General features: G+C 39.2%; 1 protein-coding gene across 1 annotated transcript in view; it reads right to left on the bottom strand.

Annotated features, from left to right (window-relative positions):
- The window catches only part of hdac11 (histone deacetylase 11), a 122,476-nt gene that overhangs the window by 65,948 nt on the left and 33,537 nt on the right, over positions 1 to 22,991 (bottom strand). Inside the window, exon 6 of the mRNA XM_043707994.1 lies at positions 10,728 to 10,844. Coding sequence (XP_043563929.1) covers positions 10,728 to 10,844 — 117 coding nt within the window. The remainder of the gene's footprint in view (positions 1 to 10,727; positions 10,845 to 22,991) is intronic.

The raw sequence follows: 22,991 nt of genomic DNA, 5'->3' as shown, positions 1-22,991 counted from the left end.
CAACAACCCCCAATGAAAAAAACAATCTTCTCTTCAGCAAAATCTAGGAAGTCAAGGATAACTGCATACAAAGGGAATATGTAAAGTCAATCCTCGTCACTTGCAGATTTAGGGTTTGGAGGCTGCTGCCAAAGGACATTTGACAAGTTTCTACAGTGCTTCTTCTGGATAGTATAGACTGCAGCCACTTTGTGCCAGTGGTGGAGGGAGCGAATCTTTAAGTTGGTGGATGGGGTGCCAATTCCTGGAGAGACTGATAGCCTTTCTTTATATAATGTTTTCTCACAATGCAAATGGAAGGAAAACTATTGGAGAAGGCTTCCATTACTACATTTTTCTTTAACAAATCAAACTTAAATCAACACAACTTAAACATTAACTAACAGTTGAAGGATACTTCAAACAAAGGCCCATATAGCATTCAGATAATCAGAGATCAGATGTACTACACAATGATTGTCCAGGAGATACCTGGGAAGTTTAAATCTCCAATGAGCAAATACCAAACCCTTGAGTGGCTCAGAGTTAAAGTCTGAGACTTGAAAGTCATATGACCTACTTATTTGGATAATCACCCAGGACATGTATGTATGCAACCAACCACTTCCCTCTCACCTTGCCAACTCTCTGAACCACTCTAGATCACCCATCTGACCTACTGACTCCTCCCACCTTGACCACATCACTCACCAAACCCACGCATGGTAATTCACTCACACTCTGGAAAGCTTTTTAAAAACTGCCCAAAAGTTCTGCCGTTTGTGAATGAAAATGTATCCGAAAACCACAGCGAGTGCATAAAAATGGGATCTGACTGGTCTCTGCCCACCCCACCCTAAAAACAAATCAATCCAGCATGATAAAAAAATGATCTCTGACAAAAACAACTCCACATTTTGGAAGAGGCTAGATTCAGAAGTTCCTGCCAAAAATGCAGAGTTTTCTTGTTGGTCAATAAAGTAGGGGCTGAGTGACAATCCAACAGTGATTGCCTCACCTGGGAAGATTTAGCCTAAAAGAGATAAATATCATTTTTATTCAGTCAATAGAAGAAAGATACAACTCATGTAGTTACAAACACTCACATTACATCACACACAAACGTGCTGTTAGGTGCAATCATACAGCCTTTTCAACTCTGCCTCTACTGTGTAGGATTTCTCACTTCCCCTTCAATTGTTTTGGCCCTTTAGTTACCATCAGCTCTACCCTGCACAACTCACTGGGAATAAAAAAGTTATCTCTGGCAAGGCACACATCTAGAAATGTACTCTCACTTGATTCACAATAGTTCTGATGCCACAGAATCTACACAGAGGCCCTTCTCTGACCTCTGTCAGCCCATTAGGCTCCAGCAACACAAACAGCAGCAACTGGTCTTGTCCTATCTGTAATCTCTTGTTGTTCCTTTCTTTAGTTCTCTGTATTTTTCAATGATATAACACACAGTCACCATTATTTTCATAACTGCTTTCAGACCAGGATCTGCTTGAAGATGAACAAACAGAAAACTGTTGCACTTGGAGAGAACATTGCTGATGTCCTCATTTCATGAATATGGTAAACTGCTGAACAGAAAACATAGAATGACCCAACCCTAATGTAATTAGCTTCTTCTTTACCATTTGCTTCTTAGCTTCTCTTTACAAATTCATGTCAAATTGACATTTATTTGAATTTAATTACATCAACAGGAAACCAATTACTCTTCTTTCAGAACACTCTTGACTTCACGTCAGCATTAGGGGACATTGGACAAAAGAAATATACTTACTTTTCCCAAAGCACATGGCTAATCACACAAATCAAGTAAGCAGCTTTGGGTGGGATGGTGTTAGCTTAACATTCAATGGTGCTAACGTAATTGAATCCCATACTGTTAATATGCTAGGGGCTACTATTAAACAGAAACGTAACTGGATCACAATTATAAATAGTTTAGCGACAAGAACAGGTCACTATAGTAAATAACTAATTTCTTGCCTTTGTCAACCTTGACCAACCCCGATGAGGCACATGTCAGCAGAGTGATAGAATACTCCCCACTTACTTGGATGAATATAGCTCTAAACAGCATGAAGCAGCTCAACAACATTTTGTCAAAGCAACCAGCTTGATTAGCATTCTGTCCACCAAGGAGAAGCATATACCAGGCACACTGCAGCAGCTCACAAAGGCTCTTTTGACAATGCCTTCCAAACCTGGTGACCTCAAGATCTAGAAGGACAAGGTCAACAGATATATGGAAACAACACTACCTGTAGGTTCCTCTCCAAGCCACAACCATCTTAACTTGGAACTATGTTGTCATTTCTTCACTCTCACAGAGTCAAACTCTGGGAACTTGTTTCTTAACAGTTGTATGTATGTCTATGTACACCACATGGACTGCAGGGGCTCACCACCACCTTCTCAAAATAGATGCAACAGTCAAGAAGGCACAACAACACCTCCTCTTCCTCTGGCAGATCAGGAAATTTGGCATGTCCATAGGTAGCAACGTTTACAGAAGCACCATAGAAAGCAGACTGTTTGGGTGCATGTTGGCCTAGTACAGCAACTGTTCTATCCAGAGCTGTAAGAAACTACAGAAGGTTGTGTGCACAGCCCAGACCATCACAGAAACCAACCTTCCATCCATGAACTCCATCTACCCCTCTCTTTGCTACGGAAAGGTTGCCATCATCAACGACCCATCTCACTCTGAGGTAATGCTCTCCTATAACCTCTTCCGTCAGGCAGAAGATACAGAGGCTTGAACACACATGCACCTGCAGGTTGAAGAACAGCTTCTTCCCTGCTGTTATTAGACTGCTGAATGGAGTATCTAACTTCAAATAATGTTGATCTTGTTAATGTTGGTCTTACCTTGCACACATCCTATTCAGTGTAACCTGTATGCCTCACTCTGAGCTAGTTTTTTCACCCTATGATCTGTATTTCTTTGCTTATTATGATCTGTCTGTACTGCTCGCAAACAAAGCTTTTCACTGTACTTAGGTAGATGTGACAATAAATCAAATCTAACACCAATTAGAGATGAGCAACAAATACTGGTCTTGTCAGCAATTTCATTCTGCACCGAATTAAAGAAAGCAAATGCAAATTGTGATTGAATACAATTCTGATAATCAACAGTAATTTATGAATGCCCAATATTAAACTGTGAAATCTATTCTGAATCTATCCCAGTTAGCATGATAGGACTACACGATTGAGGGTATCCAAAAGTCATGGACAGATTTATAGATAACAGATAAACTGTCAAGGGGAAGTTCTTCCTTCTTATTGTTTCTTTCAGCAAATACCATGGGCCTAGAGAATTGTTAAGTCATTCAGGACTAGTGAACAAACAAAGCCACTTTTGGTGATAAATATTGAAGTTCCCCATTTTGGGCTCATTCTCTTAGTACTGTCAGTGTTTCATCCAAATAATAATGAACATGGAGGAGTGCTGACATATCAGTGAAGACAGGCAATTAGGCGGCAATAAGCAAGAGGCTTCCTTGTCAATGTAAGGTCTGCTTCCAAGTGACTTCATCCATCCAAAGGTGATATTACAGATTCCCAGATTAACTCATTTCATATCCAATCTCCAGGCATAATTGAAGATAAAGGTATCCTAACACCTCACTTCTACTCTGCCCAGGACCAGTACTGTCAAAACATACAGCTATTTTCCATTTTAAATACAACTGAAATTTATTATTTGAAGTACTACAGTTATCACTCTGATATGAAAACAATAATAGTGTACACCTTGCCTGCTCAAATTCTGTGCCACTCCTTTAACTAAGTGTAATGTGACCTTGAGAAGCAAAGAAAATTCTTGTTCAACAGGTTCAGCAATAGTTAGACTGCTCCGGTGTCTAATTAGACAACCCAGGATGAGGCTGAAACTAAATATCTTCTGTGCCTTTTAACAATTAGTGCAAGTGGTTGCTTGGTGGCACAGACTTGAATTGCTGTGAAAAGACATTGTTTTCAAAGCTCGTCACCTTTTACTCATCAAAACAATTCACAATCTTGCAAATTCAAGGGGAAAAATAAATCATGTGTACTGCATGAGAGTGCTGTTTGACAGACAAGTGGTCGAGGTGTCACCATATAGAATGCACCCATTGGTGCTGATCAAACAATTAAACAACCAAACCTTGTCAACATTTGACTAAGATTGGTCTGGAAATTGCCCTGAGAAATGAACCAGTAAGTCGCTGTCACTTGTTTTGTTGAGTTGAAACCGATGTAGTGCATGCGTGTCTTCAGTCTGCAGAGATCAGGGCGCCGTGTATATATAGCTTATAATACAGGCAAGTGACGATTCTAAATTAGCTGTCAATGAAATTCCTCATGCAATTAAAATTATACAACATATGTTACTTAATTACAGAATTAAATCTAAATATAAAACAGTGTTGTGAGTGTTGCAAACATGGACTGGTTGGGTATGGTCAGTACCTTACTAATTGCAAACAGCTGAAAGTACTAATGCTTGACATGATCTGCCAGCCTTTGGAAGCAACAGGAGAAACTTAACTGCTTCCCACTGCTACTATGCAGTACAGATATGAAGGGTGGTCAAACGTAACAGCCATTCTGTCAATCGGACAAGTGAATAATGTGATATATGAATTTCAGTGTGCTTGATGCCAGATCTGTAGCCCAAACATCACAAAGCTTGGAGAATCATATCAGATTTCAGACACAGCGTGGCACTCTTGCATGTGTTGAAAGCTATATACATTAATACACAGAGCCTTCTTCTTTGCCGTTAGAAAGAACATGTACACTCACGGCACCTGTTCCAACTCAACAAAATTGGTGACAACTATTCACTGGTTCATTTCTTAGGGCAATACCCTGACCAATCAGAGTCAACCTGCCTGGTTTCAAGTTTCAAAAGGTTGCCAATTAGCTGGTCTCCATGACAACACTTTTATCAATCAATCAGAGTCTACTTGCCAACTAATCACCACCCTCCTCTCATGCAGTGAACACAATACAATATAGTGCAGGAAAAACTACCAAGCCTGCACCAATGCCCAATCCTGATTTAGACCCACTATTATTTCCCATAAACAGTTTCTATCCCTCTGTTTGCCTCCCAATTAAGATATATCTTGATAACAAACCTACTTCCAACAACTCCACTGGCAGTGCATTCCAGACACCACTACCCTCTTTGGCCTGTAATTACCTGGATAATTTCGGTTTCCCTTCTTAAACAAAGGAACAATACTGGCCATTCTCTATTCCCCAGAGGCTAAAGAGAATGTAGGGATATCTGTTAAGCCTCCAGTTATTTCCTCCCTCACCTCCCACAGTAAACTGGGATAGATCCCCTCTGGCCCTGGGGACTTGTCAACCTTAATACATTTCAAGACACCAAACAATTCCACCTTCTTAATGTTGACCTGCCAAAGAGTATTCATAAACCTTTCTTTAACCTCAACATCTCTCACATCCATATCATAGAGTCATAGAGATGCACAGCATGGAAACCTTCGGTCCAACTCGTCCATGCCAACCAGATATCCCAACCCAATCGAGTCCCACCTGCCAGCACCCGGCCCATATCCCTCCAAATCCTTCCTATTCATATACCCATCCAAATTCCTCTCAAATGTTGCAATTGTGACTTTTATGAATACCAATGTAAAGTGCTCATTAATGATTTTACACATTTCCTCTGGCTTCACACATAACCTCCTTCTTTTATCCTTGAGTGGACCTACTCTTTCCCCAATTACCCTCTTGCTTCTAATAATGCCTTGGGATTCTTCTGGCCAAGGACATTTCATCGCCCCTTTTAGCCCTAACTCCCCGTTTGAGCTCCTTCCTACTTTCTCTATATTCTTCAAATGACTCAGTCTGTTTTAAGTACCTAGATCTTAGATATGCTTCCTTTTTTTGACTAAGTTGATCATTTCCCATCATCCAAGATTCCTGAATCCTGCCATTCCTGTTGAAATAATTCAGGAGAGGTTGGTTTCTATCACAAAATTACCCTTTACTTACACGTGGAAAGACTTTGACACTGATCTGGCCTCCTCAGAGCCAGCTCTCAGAGTGCACAGAGCCACTAACACTCCTGTTTCTGTCTGTCAGCCAGGGCTCCCTGATTGAGGCTGTTAAGCTAGTCCAATCAGGGAACCATGATGTCCACCTGACTGACCTCATTATAATTCTTATGCCTGTCCTTCATTTTCACAGGAACATGCCATCCTGCACTCTAATCATGATGTTTGAAAGACTCCCACATATCAGATGTGGACTTAGCCTCTGTTGCTCTCAATCCACATTCTCTAAGTCTTGCCTGATTCAGTTATTGTTGGCCTTCCCCCTATTTAACATCTTCATCCAAGATCCACTCTTGTCCTTATCTGTAAGTATCCAAAAACGTAGGGAATTATGGATGTAGGTTTGCTTGCTAAGCTGGAAGGTTCGTTTTCAGTGAGCAAACATACATCCAGAACCTCAAGCTGAGCTACAAATCCCCCCCCCCCCCCCCCCTCACTTGTTGGCCTATCTGCATACACTTGCAAAAAGAAACCCTCCTGGACACACCTAATAAAGTGCTCCCCATCCAAATACACATTAAAGGGAGCTCCCGTCAATATGGGGCAAGTTAAAATCATCCACCACAACAACCCTGTTATGTTCATATTCTTCCAGAATCTGACTACATATCTCTTGCTCTATCTTCTGCTGGCAGCTGAGAGGTCTGCAGTACAATCCCTGCATTATGAGTGCCCTCTTCCTATACCTATGCTCTACCCATTATGCCTCACTGCAAGATCTCTTCAGGGTATGCTCCCTCAACACAGCTGTGACATGCTCCCTAATCAGTAATGCAACTGGCCCACCTTTTTTACTTCCTCCTCGGTCTTGTCCAAAAGATTGATATTCCGGAACATTAAGGTGCCTACCATGTCTCTGTGATAGCAACAACATCATATCTGCATGCATTAATATAGGCTCTAGGTTTATCCATCTTATCTGTTATACTTCCTGTATTGAAATAAATAAAGTCCAAGCTTCTAGTTCCACTGAACTCAGTAAGTTCTCCCTGACCATTCTTCCTCTTAAATATATATGTCTTGGTCTTAAGCTCTTCCTCAGTCTCTATACCTGCTGCTCTGGTTCCTATCTCTCTGCCACATCAGTAGCCTTCTCAAGTGGCAGTATCAAACTTCCCTGACAGGATATTGGTGCCCATCCAGTTTAGGTACAACGTCCTCTTCCCTGGAAGACCTCCCAGTGATCCATATATCTGAAGCCCTCCACACTACATCAGCTCTTTAACCACATGTTCAACTGTATTCTGTGAAATTGTAGGTTTTCCCTTGGAATTGTATTCTTGCAAAATACCTTGATGAATACAAGAATGAAAACCTTTGACAACAAAAAGTCTCTTTTCTTATAAGTCCTCAAATCAGTGCAATATTAACATGGCTTATGGAAGTCAAAAAAAGTCAGAGTTATGAATTACTGGTAACTCACCTAATGACTTTTATTTGGATATTACTGCAAATAAATTGGAGACCTACAGATTCACATATACAGAAAAACTTCTAAAATTTTGATCCATTTTCTCCAGTGGTAGACTTGGAAAAGGGCTGCTACTAAAGCTTTTAGCTTAAAAGCCTCTTGATGTTTAAAGGTAAAATACATCTCCAATCAAAAAGATTAAAGCGCAGTGATCAAAAGCAGCATTATTGGAATAATATTGTTGAATCATACAATATACACAGAACGTCAACAGATGTTTGCACTATGTAGTAATTGAAACTGTTTCATGGTAGCTGGTGGCCCATCACCAAGTCACCCTTTATTTGCTATATTGTTACACTGGCAAAATAATCAAATGAAACAAAAAGTAATGTAGATTCTGGAGAGCTAAAATAAGAACAGAAAGTGCTAGGATACTCAACAGGTCTGGCAACATCTCTGGAGAGAATCATCATGAATGTTTCAACTCTTACATGACTATTCTACAAAAGTCCTGAAGAAGAATCATATCAGACTTGATACATTAACTTTGTTTCTCTCTCCAGAGATGATGCCAAACCTGCTGGGTTTCCCCGCACTTCCCGCTTATATTTTAAAAGACATTTTGTTCCATATTACATGCTCCTACAGATGTTCTATAATTGCTAAAATGTTCAATTAAATCATAGATTATAAATGCACACATACTAATTTAAATAAATTTTAAAAGATTAAATTTAATGAAACTTTTATTTTACTTTATCTAATTGAATACAATCATTTTAAGACCAAAGGCCAATGATAATGTCACAATTCTGGAACATCTTCAAAGATACAATTTCTTCATTATACACCAATTAAAATATTTTCTTTTTAGCCAATGCATAAAATCAAGCTTTAAAAGTGTGATATACTTCTTTAATAACAAAAAGCAGAAACTGAAATACTTATGATATCACTGAAGACAGATTTAGCAATAAGTAGCAAAAAGGCATCCCAGCAGTTGAGTGACAGCTGTACCAGCTTAGAAGCTAGAAAGGTTAACAGTAGCAATTTTAGAATTACATCTTGCTTCAATGAGACCAAAGCATAAATACTTCATCCAGCTTTGGTGTCAGCTTTTTTTTTAAGTTATGCGATTGGAAAGAATGCAGAGCACTCAAATTAACAACACTAGAATATATGGAAATGCAATGAGAAGACTATCTTGGACCCACAGGAATTTGAAAAGATAATACTAATCAATGATTATTTTGAAAAAAAAGCAAACTGGAAGCAGCGAAATATATTAGATTTTTCTGCTGTGTGTGGAAATGGCATTCACAATGGTTAGATTTGCAATTGTATTCAGTTAGTAATCCTTTGGGAATCTGGTAGTTAGATTAGATGGATCAGTTGTTTACTTCTCTCTGAAAAATGCATTGCATTGTATCCATTGTATTTAATTACCGTGCCATTAAACCAAAGTTGTCTGAAGTTAAAATAGAACTGCTGTACACAGAAATACAATTTCAAATTGTGTTTATCTTCAGGTTGATTCGAGCCAGTCAAATATGAAAGATTTAACAATGCAAGTCAGACCATGACTACATGCAATGCTTTAGAATATTTGGCAATTTGAGAAAATACATTTCCTTTTAAAATCTAGTGACTATAGTATTAGAGACTAAGACTGCACACTCTGTTAAACATTTCCAGTATAAAGCCCCATTACAGAATTAATTACAATTACTTGGTGAAGGCAAACTGCTGTTTTTTTTAAGTAGTCTCACATTTTACAAAACAGTAATTCCACAGCTGAGCAATTATACACAAAGAAACAAGCTAAATCTTCAATCTCAAACAACAGCTAAATTTCTTCCTTAAATATTCAGCAATTTTGAAACAGAAACTATTTTGAACTCATGGTCACATCTGAAACAGGATCGTTGTGCTGTAAAAACAAACAGCAAATGAGAATGTGATTTTGCTGAAATAATGCCAGGACCTTCAGAGTCTGCCTTCATTCTGAGCCCGGTCTCAAACCTGGCAACTTAACAGGCAGTATAAGGATTCAAAATACATTCACACTGAAATCCTTCTTAATATTTAATATAAATGTCAAAGGCTATGTCATAAAAAATTTAAAATGTTTACATCAGGTATTTGCTGAAGTTCAAGATCACTGGTCTTTCCTGACAGTGGAGAGTTATTAAGATTTTATCTCTACCACCCAAAATCCAGGCCATACAATCTCTGACCCTTAGCACTGCATGATCAAAAAGTCTTGTTATATGTGCTGAATACTGCAATCTCTTTTTTTGGAGGGACAGATTGATGAACACTACAGTGAAATATAAGGCAACAAGTTGACTACTTACATGAACTTGAATCTATTTTAGAGTGCTCTCAAAGATATATGACTGACAATAAGCATGTTCACTATAGGGTACAGATTAAATTCACTCTGACTTGCAAATGTGGCAAGCATTAAAAAAAAGTTATTGTTCTCAGGATCTGACTTCAAGCTCAGTCTTCCATGCACCACCTGTCCTTTTCTAAAGAAGGAAGTCAAGGACTAGATTCCTGTTCACCCCTTCATGTTTGCAGGTGCAGACAGTTCAAGTGGCTATGACCCTCAAAAGTATGAGTTAGGAAGGAAGGGCAGAGTGGACTCAGCCACATTCATGTAGAGGTTACGTGAACTACAGACCAAAAATTTAGGAAGCAATTGTTTTCTGTAAAAGTTAGCATCCAATCTTGCAGGACAATTTGACCAAACTGCTGCATTATTTTTTGAGAATGCAGAATAGCTTATTTAGTCCGTACAAAGTCAATTAATACAAATGCATTAGTTCTCATACATTCTAGCCTTTTCTCTTGAGCGACCTGATAATAAAACATTTCTTAAGATTTGAGCAATAACTGTGTTTTCTAACACAAACTATTCTTTAAGGCATTAAATAATTTACCAACAGGACAGAATCTTTCACTACATGGAACTGATGATGCACAATTTTTAAAAATTGCAGCTGAACACATTAAGATTTAAATACTGCCTAACATTTGAAGAATCAGTCATTGAATATTTAAGACTTAAATGAGACATTTCCAATCACTTATGCTGAATGAAGTGATCAAATTCTCACACAAACACACACACACAGGCAGAATACTTTTAATTAATTAACAATTAATTTTAAAATATTATTAAATCAGAATGCATGATAATTTTCAAATATTAGCAATTTACTTACCATAATTGTTCCCCCAGTCTGTGTCCTGAAAGGTCTTAGTACTTTTCTCTGGATGATGAAGTTAGGGAGGAATGCCACAGGCAGTATCTCTGTAATAGTAGCAACTATAAATGACCACTGTGGAAGAAAGATACAGAGAAGGTTAAATGATGTATTACAAGTAAACACATTTCATACCTTGGGAAAACAAAATTGTTGCAGAAGCCAAAAAGAGTGAAATACAATTCTAAATTTTAGAAAGTCAAAACTTTGCTTGAATGATTTTCTCAAAGTACATTCATTTAAAATTGTACCAGATGCAAAAAAAAACATATTTCAGTGAGAAGTTATTTTCAGAAATTATGTAAAGAAAGAGATGATGAAATCCTAAGAAAAAAGCGATATAGAGTCTGAAGATGTCGAATCGTGTGGGTAGAGTTGAGGAACTGCAAAGGAAAGACGACCCTGATGGGAGATATGGACAGACTTCCTAGCAGTGGTCAGGTGTGTGGAAGAAAATAAATCAGGAGATAGAAAAGGCATTAAGGAAGGCCTTATTACAAAATCATGGACAACTTGAAAAATCAGGTTGGTAGTAGATCCCCTAGAAAAGAAAATTGTGGAATGCATAGATTTCTTTTGGAGCAGCTTGTGGTAAAGCCCACTAGGGAACAGGCAATTCTGGATTTCGTGATGTGTAATGGGGACAACTTAATTAGGAAGTTGAAGGGACCCCTAGTGGGCAGTGACCATAATATGATAGAATTCACCCTGCAGTTCAAGCTGGAAAAGCTGGAATCAAATGTAACAGTATTACAATGGAGTAAAAATAACTATAAAGACATGAGGGAAGAGCTGGCCAGAGTTGGTGGGGAGCCTAACAGGAAAGATTCTACAGCAGCAACGGCAAGAGTTTCTGGGAGTAATTCAGGAGGCACAGCAGAAATTCATCCCAAGGAAGAGAAATACACTAAGGGCAGGACGACGCAACCATGGCTGAGAAGGGAAGTCATGAGCAGCATGAAAGCAAAAAGGAAAAGCATACAATGTGGTGATGATTAGTAGGAAGCCAGAGGATTGGGAAACCTTTAAATCCAACAGAGGATAACTAAATGGGGGTGGGATGGTGGGAGTGGGAAGAAAGAAGGTGAATTTTGATGGTAAGCTAGCTAGTAATATAAAAGACTAAAACTTTTTTAAAGATATATTAAAAGGATCAGCGATAAATAAAGAGTAGACATTGGACCTGTGGAAATTGAGGCTGGAGAAGTAGTGGTAGGGATGAAAGAAATGATGGAAGAATTTTTTATCAGTTTTCCCAACGAGAGACACCGGAACTTCAAGCGAGTCAGAAGGTAGAGGGGAGTGTAGTGGCCACCACTAAAGAGAAGGTACTGGGGAAGCTGAAAAAGGTCTGAAGATTGCTAAACCACCCAAACCAGATGTACTATACCCCAGAGTTCTGAAGGAGACGGCTAACAAGATTGTAGTGGCATTGCTGGTGATCTTTCAGGAATCAGTGAAGTTAAGGAGAGTCCCAGACAATTGGAAATTAGCTAATGTAAAGTCCCTGTTTAAGGAGAGAGGTAGGCAAGAAGTGGAAACTATAGGTTAGTTAGCCTGAACTAGGTAATTAGTCAGATTTTATAGTCCATTATTAAGGATGAGATTGTGGAGCACTTGGAAGTAATGGTAAAATAGGACTGAGCTGGCACAGTTTCTTCAAGAGGAGGTCATGCCGAATAAATCTGAAAAAATTCTTTGAGGTGATAATGAACAAATTAGATAAAGGAGAGCCAACAGACATGTCCATTTGGGTTTACAGGAAGTTAAATAAGATGAGAACTCATGGTATTGGGGCAAGGTACTGGCATTGGAAGAGAATCAGCTGATTAGCAAAAGGCAGAGTGGGAATAAAGGGGCCTTTTTCAGGTAGGCAGGCAGTGACTCATGGAGTTCCACAGAGGTCAGTGTTGGAACCAAAACTATTCACATTATACATTAATAATCTGGACAAAGGAACTGAAGGTATTGATGGTAAGTTTGCAAATGACGCAGAAATAGGTGGCAGAAGTTTTGTGGTAGTATGGAGGCTGCAGAAGGACTTAAGAGTGGGCAAAGAAGTGGCAGATGGAATACAAATGGGGAGAATGTGAGTTTATATGCTTTGGTAGGAAGAATAGAGGCACAGACTGCTTTCTAAATGTGGAATGGCTTCGGAAATCTGAAGCACACAGCGATTTAGGAGTCCTAAATCAGGATTCTCTTAAAGTTAACTTGCAGGTTCAGTTGGCAGTTAGGAAGACAAACGCAATGTTAGCATTAATTTCAAAAGAGCTAGAGCACAACAGAGAGATATACTCCTGATGCTAAATAAGATTCTGGTCAGACTGTATTGCAATATTGTGAACCATTGTGGGTCCCCTATCTAAGAAAGAATGTGCTAGCATTGAAGGGAGTCCAGAGGTGATTTACAAGAATGATCCTGGGGATGAAAAGCTTATATATGAGGAGCAGTTGAGGACTCGGAGTCTGGACTCAATGAAGTTTAGAAGGGTGAGTGATTGAAATTTACAGAATATTGAGAGGCCTGGATAGAGTGGATGTGGAGAAGATGACTTCACTAGTGGGCAAGACTAGGACTCATGGGCAGAGCCTCAGTGTGAAGGGAGGACTCTTTACAACTGAGATGAGGAAGACATTAGTCACCTAGAAGTTGCTTTGGAGGCCAAGTCATTGAGTACATTTAAGACAGACAGAAGTACGTTCTTGATTAGTAAGGGGTTCAATGGTTATAGAAAGAAGGCAAAAGAATGGGGTTGAGAAACAAACGAGCCATGATTGAATGGTGAAGCAGATTCAGTGAACTGAGTGGCGTCATTCTGCTCTTGTACGTTACAGTCTTATGGATAACCCTTATAAGTTAGCACATGGGTTAAATTTATACTCCACAAGGAAACAAAATAAACTAGTCTTGTTCACAGATGCTTTGTAGTGCCAATCTGTACTACAGTTAATAAAAGTCTAAATATCCTGGTAGGTACAAATAACTTAAAGAACTCCTTTTCAAATCTGATACAGCAAAGAATTTCCTTTTCATTCCTCAAAATTTTCACTCCAGCAGAATACATATAGGCTCTATTTGTCAATGGAACATATTATTTGTCCCCAAAGAAAATAAAAATTGACATAGTTAGAAATATGCTTCGGCATTAAATGAAACCTTGATTGATCCCCATCAAAAGAATCATAGGAAGAGTCTACAAATATCGGGTTAAGATTTGCTGGAAATTTATACCATAGTAGTGGTGTATCTTCAGGCAAATGCCATTACGGTAGAACATCCTTTTCTGGGAAATGGTAACATAGGTGACAAACTATTACTTGTGTCATGCAGAAATTTCCTCAGTGCTTGGAGCTGCTCTGCCATGGCTCTTACAGAAACTAAGAACCCCATTATCAAGCTCCTTCTGTCTCTTCAAGTCCAAGTTTGCTGCATTAATTTTGCTTTGAACAATGCCACCTGTTAGACTAAGCCAGAATGATACTGGACATCTGGAAACAGTAACATTTACATGGAAGGAAGAAAAACAAAAAAAATGTAATTAATTAGAGAACCTCAGAGCTAGAAAAGACACTTGCTCCATAAATGCTATATAATGAAATAGCAATTATGTTTCATAGAATAAACACAAATCTGCAAGTGCAGATAACAGAACCACTCAAAACACTCTGCAGTTGAAGCTGCTGGCTGAATCAAAGCAGAATTTAACCTTTCAAAAATACCAGGACCTTTGACAATAATGTCTTTAAAAAGGCACCATAAATGTTTGTGCTTAATGGTTCATTCACAATCAACATTTGAAACTGTTGGTTGAACAACTCCAGGTATCTCCCGGATACTTCCCATTTGCTATTAGTGATGAGAAAGCTTTGCACCTCATAGCAGATATGCCATTATCTAGCTGTCATGAATCACATCTGCTTCAACATTTGATTTTGAATAAACATCCAAATAATTAATTTAATTCTGCATAGTACCTTAGCTGTTACATTTCCACATCGTTTTAGCTGTTAGCTTTCAGGGATCAATACATCCACCACAAATTTAATGCTTTCCAAATAATTTTGAAATAAACAACTGGTGGTTTTGGATGAATACCACTTTTCACCGCTAATTTCATGTGTCATGTCAGCAAATCGCACAAACCCAATTAACCAATAACTGAATTTATTGCAACCCAAAAGACAAATCGGTACTTTTTTTTCAAAATCAGCAACATCAGAGCATAAAATATTGGACCAAACCAATGCAGTACAAGCTATTCAGGAACAGAATATACAGCCAAGTGTCACATGAGGGAAGGGATCAATTTCCTGTCCACAATTGTAAAATAAGATATGTAATAAATTCTTTACAAGAGATAACAATAACAGCATTGTAGCAAGTCATTTGTTACCTTAAATTAATTGAATAGCCTCCATATTAATGCTTTCCCCTTCCATCCTTAAAAAAGTTCCATTTACTACATTCCTTTATTGTCATATAATGTAGACATAAAGTTCAAAATAGTCATTAGATTAAAGCATGTGACCTGCTTCTGAAACAGCATGAATATATTTTCATAATACGAAGTAGTATACATAATGGTGGAAGTTATCATTCTATACATTATACTTTTCTATTCAAAATGGAATTAAAATTCTGCTTTTAAATGTCTGTGAACACAAAACATATACACAAACAATAAGCGTTCTGTAAGCACATACAGTAAGCAAAATGATCAACATACACATTGGGATAAAACATAAAAATGTCAAATTACCCTCCTCCTCCACATGCAAGGAGGAAATACTAGCTGCTTAATCGAGCCTACACATATTGCAATTGCAAAACAAGTGGCAACAAGTTTGCAATTTTTCAACTATTTACATCAATACTAGGAAGAAGCATCGATACTTGAAGATTGTCAAGTCAATTATTCATGGAACAATTTCTCCTCCCCCACTCCCACCCCAAGTAGTTATTCCTAAATGTGTGCATAAATAAGAATAATCTGAAGTGAAACAAAATATTTCTTTCCCCCCAGATATGTTTAGTTTCCCATGACCACAGGGACAAAAATTAAACAAACCACCTGGGAATTAAAATATGCTAAAACTCTGGAATAATTGGAAAGTTCTGTGAAGGAAGCCAACAGTGATAAATTCCTTCCTAAACAGCTTCAAAATGCCCTTTGAGATGCACTTTTGTACTTGAATCCAAAAATCAGGCATCGCATATATTGAACAGGTAGGAAAACAACATTATTCACCCATGGAAACAAAAAGCCAGTTTTGCATTTCTAGTGGAAGAGTGAACAATTGGGCCCATTCCACTTAAACAAAATAGTGAATTTAAATCATTACTAAAAAACAAAATTCAATTTTTACTTAATACTGAAACACAAAAAAAACTTGTGCAAAACAATTTCACTTTAATCACTACTGATTACTGCAGGCAAAAGAAAATGTTAACTGAAGATCACAATTTTAGTCTAGCTTTTGAATGAATTTTGACAAGCAAGTACACAGCAGAAGCACAAGATGATTTACTTGGATACCTCTTGTAAGCCTTCCAAGAAATGGTTCTGTTTGCGGAAAGAAAAGAAAATATGTTCACAGAATATAAATGGATGTAACAATGAAGAAATTCATTTTAGGTGCCTGAACAGTATTTCCAACAGATCACACATGATGAAGAACATTTCCATCATGCTAAAAATTACAAATATAGCACTAAAGTAATTAAAAGATTTATTTAAATATTTTGAGATTATATATTGAGAGATTAAATCAGAGGCATTTCATGCCATTTACTCAAAGCAAAATGACTTTGGAAGCATTTGTTACAAAGTGCAAACCATGTCAAAAAGAACCCACATTATACTTCATTATGAATTATAGAAGTTGTTTGAATTTGCAAACAATCATAAGTGCAATAATATGGAATTAAAATAAAACCAACTATAATAATACATTGTGTAGTTTGCAAGAAAGCATTTTCAGAACAAAAAAAATGAAAGCAAGCACAAAAGTACACACCTACAAAATACAAGAAATTGCATTATTGTTTTTGGGAATCAGGTGGACGGATAATTGCAGCTTACAGAAAATTAATCATAGATATATATTCTCAAATCTAAAGGATAGAAAATAACAGACTTGCCACACAACGCGCTTAGCTCACAATAAATGAGAGAGAATTCTTTAGTAAAATATGGAAACAAGTCTTTAGTTTGCGGACATTTACAATGATTTAAATTTTGAAGTATGCTTTCTAATAGGGAGCTGGTGAACTGTAATGCACTCAGAAAGCAGTTGTCAAGATCAAATTGATAGTGTGCACAGAGTGAAGTAATTTGGGAGAATAAAGTGGAATTTCTATAACACGGTAGGTAATCCAGATGTCAGCATTACAGTAAAAAAAGAGACAGTAAAAAAATTGGCATAATGGTGATCAATTTGAACTTAACACTGTGGGCATTAGATTAATTTTTAGAAAAAGAACCAATGTCTTAGTTTGTACAATAACAAGAGAAACAATTTCAGTTACAACTGAGAAGGAATTTGTTGAGTTTGTCACTTATGGGCGGCACGGTGGCACAGTGGTTAGCACTGCTGCCTCACAGCACCAGAGACCCGGGTTCAGTTCCCACCTCAGGCGACTGACTGTGTGGAGTGTGCACGCTCTCCCCGTGTCTGCGTGGGTTTCCTCCGGGTGCTCCGGTTTCCTCCCACAGTCCAAAGATGTGCAGGCCAGGTGAATTGGCCATGCTAAATTGTCCGTAGTGTTAGGTAAGGGGTAAATGTAGGGGTATGGGTGGGTCGCGCTTCGGCGGGTCGGTGTGGACTTGTTGGGCCGAAGGGCCTGTTTCCACACTGTAATCTAATCTAATCTAATCTAATCTAATCTAATCTTAAAGAACATGAGGAAATTACTGATCATCAGTATCATGATGAAAATAAATAATTTAGCATCAATATTTTGTAATATTTCCTATTTAGAATGTTTTACACACTGAAGCTGAAAATTGTAAGTAATATAAAACCAAAGAGTAATTATATAGCAAAGGTTACTATGAGTTTTAGGATTAACAAAATCTAAACTGACAATCCTGGCAAACACAGGCTTCTCATCAATAAGGATCTTCAAACAACTACTATGACATGTATGTGGCGCTGGAAAAGCCCAGCAGGTCAGGCAGTATCTAAGGAGCAGGAGAGTAGCCTATTCCTGATGAAGGGCTTATGCCTGAAACATCCATTCTCCTGCTCCTCGGGTGCTGCCTGACCTGTTCTGCACTTCCAGTGCCACACTCTCAACTCACACTCCCCAGCATCTGCAGTCCTCACTTTCTCCCATTGTGACATGTATCTCAACTTTCAACCGAGAATGGTCCACAAATAACACAGGTATCATAATACTCAATGGACAATATATTCAGTGTTGATTGGTTTTATATTTTTAAGTCTAATTCTTGAATATTCATCAGAATTTAAATTTCCTTTTAAACTAAAGATTGTTCAAGTGCTTCTTTATTCCTCAAATAAAACTAGCTCAGTTCGGTCACAGTCTTGCGTTTCCAATAATCATTTTAAACAAAAAAAAAGGCAAGACAGTATGCCAAATATATTGTTGCTAATGCTCAATATCCATTAAAATATATTTCACAATCAAAGCCACGCTCATAAAGTATATTCCTAATTTAAAAGGTATCTCAACATTAACCAGATATATTAAGGAGATTTTCATGGCAGTAAATCAGGCAGGCAGTGGGCAGCTAATCCAGGACAGAAGTCAGGGTGTGCGTACATATGAAGTTCTGGTGGTAAAATTCCCCTGAGCTGCCAACAGAAGATAAGCCCCCAGTCTGTAGCTTGCCAATAAAGATACAGGAAATCCAGCAGCAGGCCAGAAGTGTAAAGCCTGCACTGTCTTGCAGTAGGTGGATGTAACTTTGTAGGAAACAGAGGCAAGCAAAAATTATGTAACAGCAGGCAACACTAGTTTCAACAAAAACTGTAAGACTTTCCAATATCATTGTGGACGTATTATCCCACCAAATAATTGTAAACAGAGATCTTCTTCCATGCATACAGTTGAGGGTAGCAAGGCAAAATGAGTGAATGGTCAAGGAATGTGCTGACAGAAAATGCCAACTTTGCAACTTACTTGCAAGGCTAAAAGAAATTTTGATGTTGTCTGTAGGACCTTGCCATCACCTCAATGGCTACAGTTATTGCTTTTTCATGCCATCGTGTACAAATGTATGGTGAAAGCTCTTACCACCAGCACTTATTAGTACACTTTCACTCTTCAAGAAGGGAGTTCACCACCATTTTTTCCAGGGTCATAAGTGACATACGATAAATGTTGGATTAACTAGCACGTCCACATCCCACAAACAGGGTTTTGTTTGTTTACAAAATCCATGTAATCTAGTGCAAGAGTGAGTCAACACTAGCAGTCAATGAGAGAGCAGTGCAACAAAGCAAAATGACGATTACTGGGTTATCCCACATCACCATGAGTGGTTCTACTCTTCCTCAGCCAGATTTATTATTTTCTCCTTGTGAGATGTGAGAAGCTGGATGTCTGCCACCCCCACACCACCGGACCTGGGACTCTCAGCCCAGTTACAGGCCAAGTTATGCTATAATGTGACAAAGGATGGTGTGGATGTAAGAGCAGTTAGCCATACGCACGAGCAGGAGAATTGATAGGTGTCCTTGGTGAGTACGAAGTGCTAGGGCAGAAACTGTTAGTAACATCAGAGGATGAGGTAGGTGAGAGCCATTGAAAGGACATCACAAATGCTATACTGAGAGTTTTACTTCATGAATCTTGGGGAGATGGTTATGCAATAGAAGAGTTACAGTGAGTGGCAGAGAAAGGATTATGCACTTACTCTTGGGGAGCACAGTGTTTCGTTGACCTTCTTTCTACAATACTCAGCATCTCTTTCCATGTGGAACACAGCACTGACTCGTTCTGCTGCTCATGTCCAGGCTGGCTGGGTTTGTAGGTGCGGTCTCTGTTGGCAGTCAGCAGGTTAAAAGCACTGACCTCCATTCTACCAGCACCTCCAGGTCACTGTCCTGGGATTAGGGAATGAGCTTGCCTTTCTTTTGCAACATTGTTAGGGTGAAACACTGCAGCTGAGATCCGCAATTCCTGAATTGCAACATCTGAATTGATGTGCAGCTAGACGTTATGTTTCACACAGGCGTGCAAGTCAGAAGATCTCACAAGGACTCATAGCCAGCAGCTCAGTTACATAATAAATTCAGTAAAACAATGGAAGAGTTGCAGGAGAACATTTGCCCCAATGCATGATGGACCAGATGCCATGAAGCCCACTTACCACCACACTTTCAACACAAGTGGAAGAATTTAATCCCTGGTTTTTGGGAATTCAACATACTTTCAGAACTCTTGAGCTCTATCTTCCTCCTTCTGGACAGCCACTGGAAAAGCAATTAACTTCTCATCTAGCAAGCAAATTATCAATCACATGGCTCATTCAAACATGGACACTATGGACGATGATAGCTTCTATGAAAGCCCAGAAAGGAGTCAAAGGCAGGGAGTTGACATCTGAAGTGATGTTGACTGAAACTGACCATGATACCAATACACACATGTTGTAACAATTTATTTTAAGTCTTGTTCCAAGAGAAAATAGCTTTTCTCCCACAGCAAACATTTTTGAAGCCTAACTTGCACAATTAGTCTGCAATGGAGAAAGACCAGCTTGGCTCAACCACTTGCTGTTTTTCCACTTTTAAGGCTGTGAACCATAGAAGAAATTTGACCATGAAAATAAAGTAAAACGTTAGAAGTATTTTGACAGTTTGGATTGCTCTACAGCTCTACAAATCTTTTAGGGGTCTGAGTGACATGGGTAATGATGCCATGTGTGAGAAGGGACCCTGTGTCAGAAGAAACTCGGGCCATCTCAAGATTTATATAAGAAATGTGGTGAAATCCTTGCTATTACCAAATTGTTAAGTGTGTACAAGAAAATTTTCTCATTCAATATATAGATGGACCTACTACAGAAGGAGCAAGCTTTCCTCCTTTCCAAAGGAATGTAAGATCCAGCCCTTTGAAATTTTCTGAAGGTGAAAAAAATTAAAACTCAAATATTGCTCATGCAAAAACAACATGCCAACATTTTCTACAGATTTACTTTAAAAGCAGCCAAGAATGCTTTATCACTGGAGATGGTTGCTTACTGAAGTTACACCATTCTTGATTGAGAGACAACAGTATACATGGTGATTGCAATCAAGATGAAAATGGCTTTGAAAGTCCCAACTACATTAGAATCACAACTGTAATGGTGCATAAGGGAATCATTCAGCCCATTATGCCCTATACCAGCTCTTCAAACAGGCATCATTCCTTCATGCCAATCTCGTGCTTTTCCCTCAATAGCTTTTCTCTGTTTCTGTTGAAGCGGGAGATGGCACAGGGCAGAGTGACACTAGGCACACGGACACACAAGATAGCCACTGAGCCATCAGTCAGCCACTTGACACAAGATGGCAGCCGGACCACAACATGGAGAGAGACAGCAGAGCAAATATAAACACTGCCTGGGGCCACCAGAATGCCAGCACGATGCACTTACAACCTAGTTGATTAGTTTAAGGTGAGTGGAGGAAGAGAATACACATGAGTAACATACATTGTCCGCCAACACCTTTGATAGAAATGCTAACAGCTGGATACAGACTCAATACAAAGTGCTAATAGCCAGAGCTACAGTAATCGTCCTTCTCAGGAAGAGCAATTAGCACCCTAACAAAGGCTGCGCTTGAACTGGCAATGACTGTATCGAAATGATTCTACAATGATTGCCATAAACAAATCATGTTACAAAGACAATAATCTCAACACTGACCAATTGTATCACAAGATGTATAAAAGTATCTTGACGTGCTCCGGGTCGAGAGAAGAATCGCAGCTGACCACTGTGCTGTTGGTGTCTTTCTCTCCCCGGTATTTCCTTGTACAATAAGCTCTGTAATTGAACCCCGACTCTGACTCCAAGGCTGGTGATTTTCCCCATAAGAATTGGCACTGCGAGCAGGGTTCCTATTACTGGTCCCTGATCGAAGGCCACGATTGGGAGACCAGGGTAAGAACCAATTTGTACCTGCAAACGGGAAGAGTCAGACCAGACCAAGGACACAGTTTAAAAGGTATACCGATTGCAACGTCTGATTTGCTACAAATATTGAGTCAAAAAGAAATTAAGTGCATGTCTGTGGAGAATAAGTGTTTAACTGTACTAATTGTTGTAAGAACCTGCTGCTTGTGCTGAAACACATGCCTGTCTCAAAAGCCCTGCCCTAAACTGGTTGTTAAGAGGGGAAACCACCGTTCACACCCCCCACACACACCGAAAGTTGGGATTTGAAGTGGGAATTGAGGCGCCAAGGGCACTAGGAGTTGTGAAGCACAAGTGGCAAAGTAAGGTAACATTGGACTCTGCAGGGGCGAACAACATAGAGCCCAGTTAGAGTTTAAGTTAAAAGTTGGGTGCTGTCTGTACTTGTAATTTCCAATATGGTGAGGAAGAGGAACTGATCACTGACCAAGAGCCAAACCTCAGTGGATTGCACGTTACCAAGGGGGAGAGCATGGACAATGTGAGTAACCATGATATCCTGTCAGTCCGTAGTAGAATGATAGAGCTTGAATAGTGGTGGGGGCCAGGAGGGTAAAGTGTCCCTGGTAGAGAACACATCGGGCTAGAGGTAGGTTTCTGGGCCTATCGGGAGGCGTTGGCTCAATAGAGGTGACCAGGAGGGTAAAGAGTCCCACCGGTATAGAGCACACCTTGCTAGGAGGCTGCTACGGCCATATGGACGGTGCTGGGACAGTATTATTGGCCAGGGGGTAGAGAAGTCCCCACTGGTTAGGAACACTTTACTGTTGGTGGTATCCGGGGGTACACAATCTGCTAATGGCAGATCAAAGTTTGGAGGGGGATACTGCAGGTTGAAAATGTGTTGCTGGAAAAGCGCAGCAGGTCAGGCAGCATCCAAGGAACAGGAGAATCGACGTTTCGGGCATAAGCCCTTCTTCAGGAATGAGGAAAGTGTGTCCAGCAGGCTAAGATAAAAGGTAGGGAGGAGGGACTTGGGGGAGGGGCGTTGGAATTGCGATAGGTGGAGGGAGGTCAAGGTGAGGGTGATAGGCCGGAGTGGGGTGGGGGCGGAGAGGTCAGG

This window comes from Chiloscyllium plagiosum, chromosome 18 (assembly GCF_004010195.1).
Source record: "Chiloscyllium plagiosum isolate BGI_BamShark_2017 chromosome 18, ASM401019v2, whole genome shotgun sequence".
In the NCBI taxonomy this organism is placed as follows: Eukaryota; Metazoa; Chordata; class Chondrichthyes; order Orectolobiformes; family Hemiscylliidae; genus Chiloscyllium; species Chiloscyllium plagiosum.
This window is presented reverse-complemented; position numbering and strand designations above follow the sequence as displayed.